Source organism: Agelaius tricolor, unplaced genomic scaffold (assembly GCF_023055355.1).
Source record: "Agelaius tricolor isolate 1412-34295 unplaced genomic scaffold, bAgeTri1.0.p SCAF_2, whole genome shotgun sequence".
Classification (NCBI taxonomy): domain Eukaryota; kingdom Metazoa; phylum Chordata; class Aves; order Passeriformes; family Icteridae; genus Agelaius; species Agelaius tricolor.
In genome coordinates, this window is record NW_027269262.1 from 4,260,335 (window position 1) to 4,278,711 (window position 18,377).

At 37.7% G+C, this 18,377-nt stretch overlaps 1 protein-coding gene across 2 annotated transcripts in view; it reads right to left on the reverse strand.

The window, feature by feature from the left end:
- The window catches only part of CDKAL1 (CDKAL1 threonylcarbamoyladenosine tRNA methylthiotransferase), a 378,140-nt gene that overhangs the window by 8,731 nt on the left and 351,032 nt on the right, over positions 1-18,377 (reverse strand). For both annotated transcript variants that reach the window (XM_071451013.1, XM_071451003.1), the window contains one exon: positions 14,032-14,196. In XM_071451013.1, the coding sequence (XP_071307114.1) occupies positions 14,032-14,196 (165 nt within the window). The remainder of the gene's footprint in view (positions 1-14,031; positions 14,197-18,377) is intronic.

The window sequence follows — 18,377 nt, forward strand, 5'->3', positions numbered from 1 at the left end:
AGCATACTTTTGAGCACCTGAGGGAGTGTCTGGAAATCTGTGTCTCCTTTTTAATTTCACACTCAGTCAAGTTCAGCTGCAGTTAATGGAGGGCTCTCTCATGGAAACATCAAACAATGGTTACTTTCTGTGATTAGCAAGCCTAACTGCTCTAACACAATCTCTCTATCCCCAGTCACCACAAATGATTCGTCAGCCCTTCCCCACAAGAAAGATTACATGAGAAAAACCTTTCTTGGCTTGCAGTGTATTTTATTCTAGATAATCATGATAGCACCTTGGCACTCTGTCTAAGACATCAAAGAGCCTTAAGTATCCAATCTGCAGGCTGGAACAAATATCTACCCTCAGGAGAGACTTCGTATCATTCAGAGGGTGGTCTGACCAAAGTTCTGCAGTTGTACAGGATTGGAGTGCCTGAGCAGGGACTTGCACCCTGTCATGCTCAAATTCTGACCATCTGTACCCACTGGACCTCAGTTTTATCCCACATGGGTGTTACACAGTGTGCTCTATCAGGTTGTATCCGATAATTCTGAGGATTAGCTCATGAGGAGAAATTTAGTTCTTCTGGAATTACCCATGAAATAAAAAATACAAATTTCCTCTTTTTCTCTGAAATATCATCCCCTAGAGTTGTCTTAACTGCTGAAAAGTCAACACTGTATCTTGCTTGAATTCATGATACAAAATTTTAATAATTTTAAGTATCTATTTCCAAGCATCTTTAACTGGCCACCATCAAATTGAATAATGTTCTCCAGACTACCCTCCCAGCAGACACTTTAAACATCTGCTTCATCTTTATCAGTGAAATGGGAAGACAAAAGCTACATTTCAGGAGGATAATGTAAACATAAACTTATAACTGTTTCTTAAGCTCTCAGAAATGTAGTTATGGGGGTCACAGAAAAGGTTAGAAAGAAATAAATAACTCCCTTGAAAGAGAGGTTTAAAAGACATGTAACAACATTAATGTTACATGACAAACAATGAAGAGGAAAAGTATCTAACAGTAGCTTATTAAATTGGACACTAGGAAATTTTTTTTTACCCAAGAGGTTGTCAACCATTGCAACAGGTTGCCTAGGGAAGTGGCTGAGTCACTGTCCCAGAAGGTATTTAGAAGATGTGTGGATGTGGCACATGGGGCCATGGTTTAGGGGTGAGCTTGGCAGTGCTGGGTTAGTGATTGCACTTGATAATCTGTAAGGTCTTTTCCAACCTAAAAGATTCTGATGCTAAAGGAATTGTCTCAGCTCTGTGCACAAAAAAATTGCACATGGACACATGTGAAAATACTTCATAAACATAAGACTGAAACACAGTACAGCTGGCACAGAAATGAGGATTGTTAAACTTTCCTTTGTTTAGAAAAGGCTACTGGTCTGTGAGAATACAGCCCATAATATTTTAATACAGCTTTCTCTTGTGTTTTGCCATTGCTTTTGTCTCTAGGTGAATACAAATATTGACAGCAATTGACTCCTGGTGGTGTCCTCTACACCATTTCAATATCTCTGCCTGTCCTATTAACTTTTGAAGCTACTCACTTCAACAGTGGGAGAACGCCAAGGGCTGGTAAAAAAACCCTCACCCAAATCTAAATCACTGCTTCCGCTGAGGGAAGATCACAGCCTCAATAATCTATTTTATGCCACCATGCTGCTGACCAGCCTGTACTCCTGAAACTCCAAAATCACATGCAGTACTTACACAAACCAGGAGAAGAAGTTACAAAAAAAGGAGATAAACACAAATAAAACAGAGGATGACCTGAAAGTGGCAAACATATACCAGGTGTCTACAGGGGTGAGAAATACAAGCCCACAGGATGACAACTGCAGGGCTTAATGTAGTCTTTAACAAATTGATAGGTTTGGATTTTAAGATCTTTCATGTCTCCATACTAAAGCATAACAGCACTACAACAGTTTTCTTTTATCATACAAGATACTCCCCCAAGTATAATTCATTCATTTCCAGCTCTTAAGAGCTGCACATCTGGCTTTCCCCTGTGGTTCTGTGACAAAATCTGATTATATTACAGAATCTTAAGCACTCCTCACTGAAAAAAATAATGAACTAACATTTCTTTGGACAAGAGACACATGAGCTGAAAAAGGAAAAGAATTCCTGTCATTCTAAGCACTACTTCCATCATTTCACCAAATTAAAGTTCTTGTATTTTGAAAAAACTATCTGTGTCAGAAATGGATATTCACAGCTGTCCTTTTTGTATGATAATTATGTTATCTGCACTTATCAGAGATTTTGTATGTGAGAATTGCAAAATAGTTTCCATACGGATAAGATAAATCACAGTCACACTGACTGAAATGACTTAACAATCACATGCGAAGTCATGTCAAAACAAGGACGAGAGTTAAAAAAAAAATCCTCTAGTCCTGATAACAGGACCCTTTCCTCAGGACCAGAAATCCATCTGGTTGATATTATGCATAGGTAGTTTTTGTAGCAATGTGATTTTTTTAACAAAAAGAGCTTACTGCCTACATATTTTTGTTCCATCAAAAGTACTTTCACAGACATTTCCAAGCCACTCCAATCCAAAACGAAGCATTTGAGCAAATTCTGCCACAGTACAGATATATATATATATAGGTATGAAGAAGAATCTATCAATTTGAAAGCCAAGACATTTAGTGAATAATTTTCTCAGATAAAACTGTGTCAAGGACCCCCTGATTATATTCAGACTAAAGAAAAATAACAGTAATTTCCATGGGGCTTTTTCTTTTTGTTTTGCATTTGACATCTGTTTCTCTAAGCCAGTCAGGTTTCATTCCTTTCACTATTTATCAATCATACATTCATCTCAGGTTGTAGCACTTGGGTGGTCAAACCTTTCTGAGAGGTCACTTGGATCTACCAAGAGCCTAGACTGCCATGTCTTGCCAATCTCCTGGCCAGACAGAAATGCATCATGTAATTAATAGCTACGAGCTCTCCTGCTCCACGTGTCACACATACATGACACTGACCTGGCAGCCCTTGGAAAAGAGGGTATTGAATAACACCAAATGAGCCAGGTCAACTCTTTAGGTTGTCCCACACCAGGGGCTGGCCATTTCTGGAATACAGACAACATGCTCACACATGTGTGGAGAGGGCTTCTTCTTTACTTCTTTCTTTTCTTACCAGTAGAAACACAAAACAGTGTTTCTACTGGTAAGACCAGGTAAAAAGGCAAAAAAGCCCAAACAACCATGTCATAAAGAAGATACTGATAGAACAGTAAAATCAAGACTCATTTGCTGAATTAAGTTGAGGCAGAAACTTGGGATTAACTATTTTCTTATGGGCTGATGAGCTATCTACATCAAAAATGGTCTGTCTTCGGTCCTTAATTATTCTGTGTGATTGCCATCACCAAGAACAACTAAAAATCTACATTTCTTCTAGAAAAATATTTATAAACATTTTTACATGTATCCTTTTAATTTATAAATGACTTGTTGGAGCTTTTCCACAATAAAGAATGAGAAAAATCCATATTATTTCTTTCATACCATGGTGGCATTAATAAATGTGTAGAAAAACTTTGGATTTGACTTTATGCTACTGTATCCTAATTAAAAATTACTTCATGCCAGTGCTTGTTACCTTAGTGATTAAAAGCTGAAGCATCACTGCAGTACATATATTTTCCTCATCATAATTCCAGTTTTTTATAATATCTAGAATGGAAGAAATATGTCCTAGATCATGATTTTATTATCACACCAAATCTGAGTTGTGATCCTGACTCGAGGAAAAGAAATGAAAGTAAATATGCTGGAATTTTAGCATCCCATGGGCTTGAGTTTCAAGCACAGAAAAGCTGTGCTTGAAGCCCTCTGACTTTTTTGGAACCTCAAAACATGAACTGTTTCTGATGTCAACCTGTGAATCTGCTTTGAGTCATCTCAAAGTGGAAAAGATGAACAAGCTTTGGAATATGTTGTGATGAAAAAGAAAGGTTTAACACCTAAAGGACCCTGCAAACAGATGTAGCACCAATTTTACCTTAGTGGGAACATATATGGGATTTTACCAATTTTACCTTAGTGGGAACATATATGGGATATTTACACTAACCCTACCACACCACCACTATAACCATTCATGCTAACCTCACTAGATCTTTCAATCCAGAATTCCCTCATCCCACTGCTGGATCGGACCATTACAACAGATCCATTTGTAACTTCTGGCTAGAATAGCTGGCATTATAATAAATCAGTAGAAAATCTTTTTGCATTTTTAAGAAGGGTTCTAAGGTCTGAAATAATAAATTGTAGGTGAGGGAACTCTACGAGTAATTTAAATACACAATGGGAAGTAGTCAGAGAAAGGTTATCAAAGATTGGTGTACTGTGCACTAACCACAAGTAAAGCTGTCTTTAACAAAGTACTTAAATAATCAGTAATTTTTGTGTTTCTTTTATTTAATGGTCTTTGATAAAGCCCACAGGAACAGCTTGCTTTGGAACTTGCTAAAAATAAGAACTGATCCTAAAGCTCAGTCTAGGAGTCAGGTCCTGTGAAAACTCATAGGCCCTGAGCCAAGTTCCTTAAAGGGAGAATGCAATTTTTTACAGTGATTATTACCCTTGTAGTTTGAGAAGCCCCCTTTAAAAATATCTTAGTGGGAGAGATTGTAGTAGGAGGGCAAGGGTTTATTTCTATTGTTATTTGGTCCAGTAAAACTGCAACAACACACTTTAATAGCTAATGGCATGATAAAAGATCTGGAGGGAATGTTAAACTTGATATGGAATACAGCCTGCACAAACACAAAGTTACTGTATGTGACCTTTGAATAAGCAGCAGCTTCTAAGCTTGCCTAAGCAAGATGCTATAACATTCTGTGGACTGTCGTTGAGCACACAATCATTCTAATGTGTTCAACAGTCACAGTAAGTTCTTTGGATATTCTAGGGTAGTTGGGAGCATAAGCTCAGTGGACTAAATTTAAGGATGTGAAGTTCACATCCAATTCACTGAAGGATGGCATTTGAATATCTTAAGATACCTTTTCTCCAATGTAGCCATCAAATAAAACTTATTACTCAATGGAAATTTCATTTCAAAGACATAGCCCCTGCAAAAGTGACTTTGAATTTTTATATGCAGACATCTTCCCCAAATATAATTTAATAGTGTCAAAACCATACAAAATTTGTTTCTTTCTCTTACTGCAAAGCCTTTTCCTCTTTTTCTTATCCTTTCTCCTTACCCTATTACCATTGACACTACAAAATTAAAAACAAACATCTCCAATCTCTAATAAATCTCTTATAAGTATATTAAAAGCACAAACATAAATCACTATGTCCACGTATTATAAAAGTCTGACTGGAAGATTATGATTAAAAATGTATCTGGGTATCCTACTATTACTCACAATTAATCCTAATATTGCAGAGCAGTTCAATGCTTTTTCAATAGATTTGTCAGAATAAAACAAAAAAGTTACTTTCAAAATTTATGTATACCTTAGCAATTCTCATTATCATAAAGGGAATAAGCAAGAACACAAAGGATGATTATTAGACTATTAGAAACCCATTAATCTACTCAGAATCTAATAAAGATTTTGAACATGTAATAATATTAAAGGATATAGAACATGGCAGTTTACCTTTAACATGGTTTGGTAATTTTTTTTAAATGAGCTATACTTTTAAAACAATTTTTAGTTAAAAAATAGCTTAATGTCATGACTGTAATTTTTATTGCCCTTCAAAACAATCTCAAAGGTAATGAATCATCTCACTTCAATGGTTTTGGCAACAAATACATTTCTAAGAGGCGGATGTTCAACATTCCAGAACTTTGTATGTGTAAATTCAAACCTCCTACTGACCTTTCATTTGGTGATGGGGAAAGCTGTATCATGAGCTACATGTGCCTTTTTTTTGTGCTGTCCCTTTCAAGTATTGATGTAGAAAGACTATTTTAATTACAGCTTCAATAAAGGAGGAACAGAGAAAAACCATCCACTCAAGACATAATATCTGATACCTCTGACTGTGTATTCTCATAGGGAAAGGAGAGATAGGGAAGGAATGAAGAGAGAAATACTGCCTAAGTGTGCTTTTTTGGTGATCTAAGGAGTACTAATAAAAAGAAAAGGGATGACTAAGTACTGCAAACAGAGATAAAATGTACACATATACTCCACCTATCTTTGCTGGAGAGGTATAAAATTCAGACCTATGATGATTTTTGTGGACTGGATGTAGATGACTTCCAAAACAACATAAAATCTGAAAAAAGTTGTGGCTGCTATACGTTTCTCCTGAAAGCCAATTAAAACTTACTGAACATGGGTATATTAAATAAGAAAGGATTACCAAAACCAAATGCTATTTAATTTTTCCTGAAGAGTCTGTTAGAGATCTGATGGAAAAGAAAAAATATTTTAAAAGGATCTCCTAAATATTACGGGGAGTGTCAAGTAGTTAAAATTACCATGGCTACACATTTCCCTATACCAACAGAGAGCAGAACCTACTCACTGATCTTGCAGTGCAGCAGGTTGAGCACTAGAAATAATACACAAAAATGGCAGAACAATTTTAGCCCTGAGAGTTTTACTTCTGGAGGCAGAAGGGGTAGAACATTTCTGTTTAACCTTTGCTTATTCTCCAGAAAATGACTTAGAGTTGAATCCTCCCAGCCATTACTATTTCCATTTATTGCATGAACTGCACAGGATTAACATAATTATGTATTTTAAGTGATTAAACAGTGACATTCAGCAAAATAACACTGTCTGTTGAGGAAATGAAAAGTACATAAATTAATGTTCAGTTTTTTTCACCTGAAACGGACTGTGGTGAGCATTTGTTTGAAAAGGGTCTATGTAATATGTGTTGTTTCAGCTGAGCTTTGATCACTGTAGTTGAAATTCAGCCCTGCCAGAGGGAGGAGCAGAAAGACAACATGCCCATTAAATTAAAGACACCAGGACAAAACTACTTGGTCTTATGCTGGCTCTTGGGCTTGCTGCCTTAAATCACCCCTGTGTATTTTAGCCCTTAAAGCAGGGCAGAGAAATGTGTTGGATCAACACACTTGCACTACCTTCTGTTCCAGTTTGGGAGTCATCAAATGGCTAAATTAAAACATTCATTGAATTATAGCAGATAAGGCTGGAAACAAAGAAGTCACCTATCCTATACCCATGACCCAAGGTGGCTGACTTACATCTCCAGTGTTTGTCACAGCATTGGCTAAGTATGTTCCTAGAGATCAGCATTGATTAAAATTCCCCAACCACTACATGGGATTCGAGCCAGTGCTTATCTAAACCCAGCAAGAAAAATTTACTCTGCCCATACGAAAGACTTGACTGCAAGTTTCAAATTTTAAGCCAAGAAATGGGCTTCCAAGCAGAAGAAAAATTCAAGTCAACTCAATTGCCCAAATGAACAAAGCCAACACGGCACGCAGATAATGCGTAGATAATGAAAATCAGCATCTAAGAAAGAGCACATGACAATTTTCAGGAAAAAATGAGACTTTCAAAGGTCCTTTTATAAAACATCCAGAGGTGGCATTGAGCTCTGCTCTTCAAAAGGAAATATAGCTCTTATGACACTAACTTTATAGTAACCTTCCTGAAAGAACTGAAGAAAATGTAAGAAAAAATTATTAATTAAGAAGGATTTTACACGATCTTTTATGACCTCTATTTACAACCAGCAGGGAATACAAGGAGCACATTAAGCAAAACAGATTAATACATGCAAAAGCACTAAGTACTTGTGCACTTAGCCCTACAATCAGTTCTTTCAGAGAATCATAGAATGGTTTGTGTTGGAAGGGACCTTAAAGATCATCTGTTTCCAATTCCCCTGCCATGGGCAGGGGTTCCATCTGACCTGACCTTGAACACTTCTAGAGTTGGGACATCCACAGCTTCTCTCGGCAACCTGTTCCAGTGCCTCATTCCCTCACAGTACAGATTTTTTTCTGAATATGTAATCTAAACCTACTCCCTGCGAGTTTGAATACGTTCCCCCTTGTCCTGACACTACCTGCTCATGTAGGTAGTCCCTCTCCATCTTTGTTGCAGATTTCCTTCACACACTGAAAGGCCACAATTAGGTTAACCCAAAGTTTCCTCCTTTCCATGCTAAACAAACCCAATTCTCCCAGTCCTTCCTCACAGCAGAGCTGCTCCATCCCTCTGATCATCTTGGTGGCTTCCTCTGCACTTTCTCCAACAGGTCCATGTCCTTTCTGTGTTGGGGACCCCAGAGCTGGATGCAGCACTGCAGGTGGGGTCTCACCAGAAGAGAGGGACAGAATTCCCTCCCTCTCCCTGCTGGCCACTGCTTTTGATGCAGTCTAGGATGAGGTTGGCCTTCTGGGCTGCAAGTCCACATTGCCAGGTCATGTCCAACCTCTCACCCACCAGTAATCCCAAGTCTTTCTTGGCAGGGTTGCTCTCCATCTGTTCACTCCTCAGCCTGTGTTCATATCAGGGATTGCCCTGCAGCTCCTTGCACTTGGTCTTGTTAAACAAGATTGGAATTCCATCCTTCAGGTGAGACAACTGCACCATTCAGCTTAGTGTCACAAGAAAGGTATCAGAAAGAGGGAGAGAGTTCAACTGAACTAACAAAGGGATGTTCCTAAGAATGCAAGAGTACCAAGTAATGTATCGTATTTTCATAAAGAATTATTTGAAAATGATTTTACACAGAAAATGTTCCTTTTTTTGTCAGTGTGTTTCTCTTACATTTCTCATATTGCCCTTTCTTGGACTATGTGATAAAAAGATCCCTTTGCAAAGTAGTTTTCTGAGAGAGGTAAGAGGTTCTATATTCTATATTAGTTTATCTTTCTTCTTTGGAAATTCTGATCTTTCATTAGCATTTTTCATACTTTCTACAGTTTCTGAAATTTTATGAAAGATTCCTCTACTCACATCTCTATGCCATTTTTTGATCTAAGATTTGCTTCCTCATTCCCTTTTTGCCCTAAATCTCTAATCTCTAGTTCCTGTTCAGGAACCAAATTTTCCACCACTTTGAAACTCCAGCACATGTAAAAACTATGCTTATTAATTAACACACATCTTCCACATTTCCTTCCAAGTCCTTGAAGGAAGTTTCCATTAGAGAGATCTTAATTCTGACATGATTTCTTTCATTTCTGTTCCAGCAGAAGATATTTTCTCCCCCCTTCTCAATTTTATTTTGCCTGCAAGTGAAGCACCCTTTCTACCTGAGATCAGAGAGTTTCCTTTAAGCTATGCTTTGTTGAATTTTCTTGCTGGCAGGCTATAAAGAAGTGTTTGATATATGCATCTTTCCTGTTTCTTAACATCATAAAAAAAGGCTGGTTGATGTTTTTGCTCATGTAACTAGAAAATATTTGTGGCTAACTGTAAGACCAGTAACATAAATCTTCATTAGTATCCCGAAGCACAATGCCACGATAACCTACTGCAGCTAAAATGCAGGGAGGACGGGAGAGAAAACAGAAAAAAGCAGAATGGCCAAAATAATTGGCTGCTAACTGAAAATCAGTGGCTCACTCCTCATTTCCTCCAAAGAGCCCAATGACTTGAATAGCTATTAGCTTAAAAGGCCAGCTGTGAGTATTTCCAAGGCCTAGGAACCAGAGAGATGTGCACCAAGATCCCAGACTCACAGAAGGAGACATTGGAAATGGTGGCTCCCAACAGATGCCATTCACAGAGGAAGTGTTAGGCATGGAGAATATAATAAACAGAGAAACCAATGGAAAACAGAAAACTGAAAGATGTGCCTGTATTTGTTTGAAAAGAAAGTCAGTCATAGAGGCATTATAGAAACATGACCTATGAACATAAAATAATCATGACTGGGGATTAAACAGCCTGTTAAAATTATTTTTTTTTCCTCTTGCCTTAATTTTCCATCTGATTAAAACTTCCCACCAAAGGCCCTCAGACTTATGGGGCTTTGATTCTGGCAATGCATTGCAACTCTGGCAGGTAGCCAGCCTTTTATTTTTATCCCTCAGCCCTTTGGTCTTTTCTTCATATATTTCTCATCTTGCAGTATTTTTTTCCTCTAGCCACAGAACATATGTAAACAACCAGAATTATTTTTGGAGTACAGAAGCATAACATACTCTATTTCTAGTTCTAACAAGAGATCATATTCTTGCAGATTCTTACTTTTTTCAATGATTAGTTTTGGGCAAACATTTGTCTGTAAACAGGATACATTTATTAGGTACTTTACTTTATGCTGCTGAGAAACAGTCAAGATCCCTAAATATGGCCAAATAAAACTAATACAAATATTAAAATTGTTTTTTTTTCTAAATTAGATTACATTTAGACTGTTGACACACACTGCTGACTTTTCAAAAATATTATCCAAAGATAATATACTCAACACAATGTGCATTGCAAACCTACCTCCAAATCCTAAAAGACAAGTTTACCAGAGTGCTTAGGAACATAGTAAACATGCTAAATTGCTTTCTGAATCTCAAAATGCTGAAGTGCACTCTTAATGCTTTGTCAGCTTCAAGCCTACCTCAATGAAAGGATGTAACATCAACAGCATTTGCTTCTTCTTTTTGTTCTTGTGAAACTTAAGAGAACTAAATCTTGATCAGAGCTTTGAAATACTTATTCACTGATATCTGTAATTGCAGTTAGTAACTTGTGACAGGTTTGTTTTGTCTGAATGTTCATTTTAAGGTTATTGTCACTACTTTTTAATGTCCAGCTCACATACATCCTTAGATTTACTAGAACCAAATTCAAAACTGCCTCTACACGTGTTCATGCTTTATTGACTTCAACTTTCACCTGTATCTCCTCTGCAATGTATGCCTTCTAGACGTGGTTCTCTTACTGAATCAGCAACTGTCCATTTTAAACCCAAGCTTAAGATTATAGTAGATCTGTCAACCAAAATTTCCAAATGTGCTTGCCCTCCCAAATAGCCATCCTGTAAAACTGTGCCACTTGAAGACATCACTCCTTTTTGAGTGGCTTTTATAGGAAAATTCATGCTGAAGTTTAAAAAAAAAATCCTGGCAAATCTTCTGCATTTTACAACTTAGTATGTCCACAACAATCACTAAGTCTGATTCCTTTGACAGCTTTTTAACCCCATCTGCTGACTCCAAGACTCTTTTGTCCTTCCCATCCCAAATTCTACCACAGAGCCTAACATTATTGAATGTCAAGATCTTCCACCATCTACTTGGTTACAGTTTTTTCCTTAAAGAGTCTAATAACTGTAAGACATCTTACACCATAATTCCACATCATTAGTACATTAATGGATATACGTATTAGCTGTGTTCTTCATATACTGAAAAAGCATGAAATGCTAGAAATACTCTGAATTAATTCTATATATATTTCCCTCCTTACTTGTCACAGACATACAATGTGGGAATATTTTATGAATATTATTTTACACTTTAAACTGTCCTTTGTGTTTTTGCATTTTGCAGTCCCTCTTTTTCAGTCAAATCTGTCGACTCCAGTTGGCGACCTACTTCTTTTATTTCTTTGGACCAATTTCCTGCCAGAGTCATGCAGCCAAAAAGGTAAAAAAAAGGTCTGCAACTGCTCCTTCAGACACACATGTTGCTTGTGGTGCTCACTCTGAATTTGTCAGAAAAAAATTATTGAGGGTAATGTATCAGATGAGAAAGAGAGCACACAACTGCAGATAAGCTTTGATTCTTTGGAGGTACTTTTCCTCACAGCATCTCTAGAAGTACCTTCTTGCTTAGGATGAGTTTATGACTTGCTTTGACATCCTCACATGATGATGCTCTCAATTGATTAATTTCTTTAAAAACTACAGTTTCAAAAGCTTTCACTCTTTCTGTGAGCATTCCTCATTAGAGAGAAGTACAGCTGTGATGGATTTTGAAACACCTTTTACTGTGTCCTATGTAAGTTAATGAAAACACTATTAATAATGAGCGGATCTTAATTCTTGCTCATAAGTATGCATAGTGGAAAATTTATCCAATATTTTAGTTCTGCAAGCTGCAGAAAACCTGCTGGAGACACTTGGGACCTTGTTAAAGATCCAAGATATTTTGCTACTTTTGGGAAATTTGAATTCATCAGTTCTGAGTTGCCTCCTTCATCTTTCCCCAGCCTGCCATCCGTGCACGTAACAAGCTAAAATGGCTCACATGACCCTCGTATGAGCCCCTTTTATCTTACTCAAAGCATCTTTCATTGGAACTATGTGTCTTGAGCACACACAGCAGGAAGTGTTTCCCAGCAGTCCAACCAAACAGAGCAACCCAAATTGCATCTTGCAGCCAGTCAGAAAACCAAGGTAACTTTTGTGGCAAACTGACTTTTTTTTTTCCTGAAAACCTAAAGAAAGTTCCTGAGCTTCTATTTATATGTATGACTTTTCAAGATGAACTTCCCACTAAGAATTTCAGTTCATGTTCTATATATTATACATTGGCCAAGTGTGATTAAAAGCTTTCAGCTGCACCCTCTATGTACTGAAGCTGTTCCATCTACTGAAATACTGAGATTCTATTTTCTTCCATTACACAAAAGTTCCCAACATTTCCAGTGGCCCAATCATATATAAAATACTCCCTTGAAGGAGCACTGGTAACCACAAATGTCATGAAAAGCAGTTTGCCTTATCATTTGCTTGCTGCAGCCATTTATGGGGGGGATTCCAGGTACTTGTTCCAGGTACATATCTCAATGAGTCCCTATGGAAATTATCAGTATCCTTGATTGTAATATTTTAACCTCTCATTTTAACGTTAAAAAATTCAGTCAAGTCTGCCTGCTTGTCCCCATCTACAAGCTTCTGGCAGCACATAGTCAGTTTAATGACAGTCTTGGTTCCGTTCCAGCGGATTATTTAAAAAAAACCCACATTCTGATGAAAAAATCAGCTGTGCTTAAATAGCCACATAGTCCAACCAGACAATTTGAAGGTTTTGGCTGTTTTTTATCTTTTACAGACCCTTATCAGGCCAATATACACATACACACAGACAATATTAATGGGGAGCTTAGTAATGTGTTTGTGCCTAAGTGTCATGATCTGCTGAACACATTACAGTAGGTGCATTACAGGGAATGCATTATTGCTGCTCTGTGTTTCCACAGCCAGGCTTATTCAAGAGACCAAGGAGCTTAGCTTAACACTGGTCACCTCAGGTATGTCTTGATGATGTATTTTAAATGTGACTACTTAGAACATAAACAAGGACATGTATATACTTAAATACTTATCAGCAATTTACTGTAAAAGCAGTAAGGTGGCTGATAAACTGCCAATTATCCTTCTCCCATGTGCTACATATTTGTTGGAGATCTTAACAACAGTGCTGGAGAAAGGACATCAAATGATGCTTAGAAATGTGATACACATTTTCATTTCACACTCCATCAGTTTTTACAACTAGAGCTCCATGAAATGTATGAGAATACTTGGCTAACAGCCATATCTACTGAGCTGTAAAATAAGAATCAGATCTCTTTTTAAAAGAGTTTCATTTTTTTTACATGACTAAATCAGATGTTGACCTTTTTCCAAAATATATTGTAAATATATTCTGCACCTCTACCCATCAATTAATTTTGAATCTCTGAATAGTGTTTAGACCTTTTTAAACAGATATGTAATCAATACATTTTTTTGTTTAGAACAGCTTTGTAAAAAAATTAAACTAATTCCTCCTTCCATTAAACTGAAATATATTGAATTATATAATTACTGGTGTTTAATCTTTTCAATTCTAGTATGTTCTTTACCCATCTTGCATCTAGAAACAAGAAACAAGTGTATTATTGCCTTTATAGTCAGCAAAGTAAAGCTATGAGCATCAGCAAAAATATATTTTGAATTCAGATTTCAATCTGTCAGAAAAGATTAAAGCTTCATGCATATATAAATGGGAACTATAAAATGATAACAGATACATAGCATGGAATCATTTTGCTTGAACAGCTGTGGATTTGCCAGTGTAGCAAAGCAGAAAATTTCTTTTACTCACCTCTGTTAAACCAGAAACTTCTCCTTTTGCTAATGGTCTGCTGATGGATGCAGTATGAACTCTGGCATCTGATACTGGCTGCCCCTTCATAAAATGTTTCCCAGCCTCATAAATATTCACTTCTACCATCTTACCCATTAACAGTGGATCCTTTGGCACAAGAACCTTTCAAATAAAATAAAGACATAGTTACTAAATATTGCAAGGAACATTAGAGTCTCTAGTATTCATTCAGAAAACAGATTTTTGATAAACATCAGAGAAAATCCTAAATTTAAACATTTTAGTCACCAGTGTACACTACAGCCCTGGCACACTTGACCAGTAAGATCTCCAGCCTGTATTCTACAAGAGCTTTTCAGTGTTAGCTCAGCTCTTTTCAACTCCAACTGATTCCTAAAGTCATGCTTTTTGATTGATGAGAAAGTTGGGCCTGAATTACAGCTTTTGAATCCAGACCCAAACAGTTCCCAAGGACATTTGTACTACACAATTCTAACAGACTGCTGTAAAGCTTCCCATTTTCATCTCTGTCCCATGGCACTTAAAAAAAAAATCGGAGTCTGTAAAGGCTTCAGGACAGAAAGTATACCCTTTTCTCTCTTTGCACAAGCCTTTATTTTGATTGTGCAGATCCTTTGCAGCTGAGATGCATGATTGACAATGAATGCCTGTAAAAATAGATGACTGTTTCTTGGGTCAGCAACTAATGCCACTCTTTCCTGAATTTGCACAACCGTGATATCAGACAGTCCCACTTCACACAAAAGCACTAAACAGATGTTCTTAGGTCATGCATTTAAAAAAAGAAAGGGCCCAAAACACAGGAGCAACATTTTTTGGAATGGAAGAATAAATGGACTTTAAATGGCTCCAAAATAGGTAAGCAGTTGAAAAAGAAAGGCGGAATAATTTATTGATGAAATTACGTTTTTTTCACTGTTTACAATGAAAATTTGAATCATGGGGACTTATTAAATAACGTTTACTTGAAGCTTATCCACACACAGAATCCTAGAGTGGATCAGGTTGGAAGGGACCTCAGAGGAGTCATCTGATCCAATCTCCCTGTTCAAGCAGGGTTATTGTAGAGCACATGGCACAGGATTGCACCCAGGCAGTTCTGGAATTTCTCCAGTGAGGGAGACTCCACACCCTCTCTGGGCAATCTGTCTCAGTGCATGGTGACCCACACAGTAAAGAAGCTCTTCCTCATGTGCAGCCCCACATTTCTCTTCACAGAGAAAAGCAAGGCACAATTCTTCCCAAGAATATTTCTGGGTTTCACATTCTCTGAACATCAGAGAAAGAAAACACAATTCTTATCTTATTTGCTGTGCCTCTGTTTGTGCAAAAGTAGAATGCAATATGGAGATTGTTTACCCAAAGTGATGGTGTTTTGTTTCCTTGGCCTATCAGGGCCAAGAGTGTGTGTGTGTCAGGACTGTCAGCTGACAGTCATGAGAATTCTGAGCAGTTGTGTGCAGAGTTGAGTGCTTGGCAGATTCAGTTTAGATGTAATATAGTATAGTATTAGTATAATCAGCCTTTTGATAAGATGGAGTCAGATGCATCATCATTCTCTCTCCCCTCGTTGGGGTTGGCTGCAAATTCGATACTCATGTTCAGGGGGAATTTCCCGAGCATCAGTTTCTGCCCATTGCCTCTTGTCCTACAGCTTGGCACCACTGAGGAATAGCCTGGAAACACCCTCTGACACCCTCCCTTCAGATGCTTAGGGACATTGATGAGATCCCCTCTCAGCTGCCTCTTCTTGAGGCTGAACAGGCCCAGCTTCCTCAGCCTTTCCTCATGAGAGAGGTGCTTCAGTTCCCCGATCATCTTTGTTGTCCTCCACTGGACCCATTCCAGCAGCCCTGTGTCTCTCTTGTACTGAGGAGCCCAGAACTGGACACAGCACACTAGGTGTGGCCCTACCAGGGCTGAGGAGAGCTTTTCAAAGGAAAAGATCTTATCTTTTTCTCTTGATTCTTTGATGCTGAAATGGAAGTGCCTTAAAATGGCTTAATTTTTAGGACTACGTGTGCAGAGGACTTTCAGAGAAAAAAAAATCTGTGCCACCCACATTTGGAGACCATTTTTTTGCCAACACTGCCTCTCCATTTTCACCTGTCACAACTGTTGATTGTCCCACTTGGAGGAAATCACCACTAGTGGTTTTCCTTCTTCTCTGAAGGCTCAAGGTGTTCATGACTGTAAGCACTTTGAGATCCTAGGATCTTGCTGAGCTTCCTAGGCATCTTCCAAGAAAGGCAGAAATCTTTGCCTTTCAGAGACAGGCAAGCTGAGACTCAGCAAGCACAAAGTCAGGATTGCAATGCTCAGAGAGTGTTATAATGTGACTGGATCACAGTTCTTCCCAAGTAACTCATCTTGGGCAAATTTAAATCAAAGGGAAACTAGGTAGCTGAGTATATACTGGGCTCATGACCTCTGTAAGTCTTCCATCTCCTCATGAAAAAGGAACTAAATATAAACCAAACTTCAGAAAAAGAAACAGGTTAAGTGAAAATAACTGGGAGAGTGTAAACAACCAAGCATCCAGGCTTGGCATACACTCAGATATTTTTTGAAGTATTTGTTAAGAAAAAACCCTCAATGGTATTTCTAAGAAACTAAGTTAAGCCAGCAGAAACTCACCTCGGCTGTGGATCTGGCAAAGCAGTCTTTGGTCACTTTAGACTGTTCTGTTCAATGTAAACTGTACCACCTAAGCCTTCACAAATGTCAGCTGCAGCTCCACCACTAAGTCTGTCTGTGCAGCTGCACTGATGTGGGTTTAATAGCAAATTCTTTTAGTACAGATGAGCTCAGTGAAGACAGAATACATTTGATAACTATTTGAGTTAACAAAACACTACAGTAGGATTCTGAGCTTCAGCTTAAATAATATATAATATGATATTTAGACTTTAGAGTGGTTTTCAATTTACTGCTATTAATCTTAGTTACTAGCATGGATTCTTGTGCTTACCTGGGTGAGCAGTAGGATACCATCCTTATGAAACATGCCACACATAACATTTTAGGGAAAGATTTTCATTCTCTTAATGGAAAGCATTTCTTCCCTAATAGAATTTAAAATGAGTCCCTATTTGTATTTAGTGAATTCCTTACCAGTCCCAATGATGAGCTGCATAAAGTGCAGTACAAACAAAAAATCAACACTTTGTTTCCTGTACATATTGCTTTTCATTTAATTAATTAAGCTCCCATAAACAAGGATTGAACAAAAAAGTCCCAAAAAATTTCTTTTTAATCTCTATGTGGAAGACCATCTTCCTCAACTCTGACTGATAAGCTACAAAATCAAGGAGCATCAATACAAAATGATAGAGAGAAGTTGGATATGCAGTAAAAAAAAAGAGATTTATTAAAAAAAAGGAGAAAGTGAGGAAAAAATAATTAGTGACCCATATATCTAACAGAAACAGATAGTTCAAGAATAGTAATGTTACTTACTACTGAGGAAAAACAAATAAATTAATTCTGTAACATAACCCAAAACCAGAAGCACAGCCATCATCTATAATCTCTCCAGGTTCAGAAAACAGAATACCTAATGGTAGCAAAAGCAAATTGTAGACAGCTTAGTCCAATAAAATGGAGAATAACATCATGATGATTCAGGAAAGACAATTTTATTGGTCTTAAGCAAGTCATTGGCTTTTGAGCAAAAATAACCATTTTGTGAAATTTATGTGTGTACTTCTTTCCCAGCTCAAAGATAATGGTTTTGTGTGGCAAGAATTTATCTACTGGAAGTGCTATAAGGAAATGACAAAAACTAAAAGGAAGGTATGCCATTAAGGGTGACCCACACAAGCCTGAGAAGTGAAGAGAACCCACAAAAGCATAATGAAGTTCAACAAGTCCAAGTGCAAGGTGCTGCAGCCAGGTTGGGGCAATCCCAGACATAAGCACAGACTGGGAGAAGAACTCATGGAGAGTGAGAGAGAAGGACTTGGGGGTGCTGGTGGATGAGAGGCTGGACATGGGCCAGAAATGTGCACTTGCAGACCAGAAAGCCAATTGTATCCTGTGCTACATCCAAAAAGGGGTGGCCAGCAGGGCCCCTTCCAGCCCAAACCATTGTATGATTCTATGAAACACAACATATCGTGTTGAAGTCCTTATCTAAAAAAGTTTCTGACCCTTCTATTGTTAGGAATTTTTTTTTCAAATTGCATTGCTTGAAACACTTTTCAGAAAGATGTATGCAAATTATCATGACTCAACTATTTAGAAATCAGTGCTTTGGGGACACTGAAATTAAAATTCCTGCAATAATTAACAGCTTCTTAAACCACGCTGTACACTCAAAC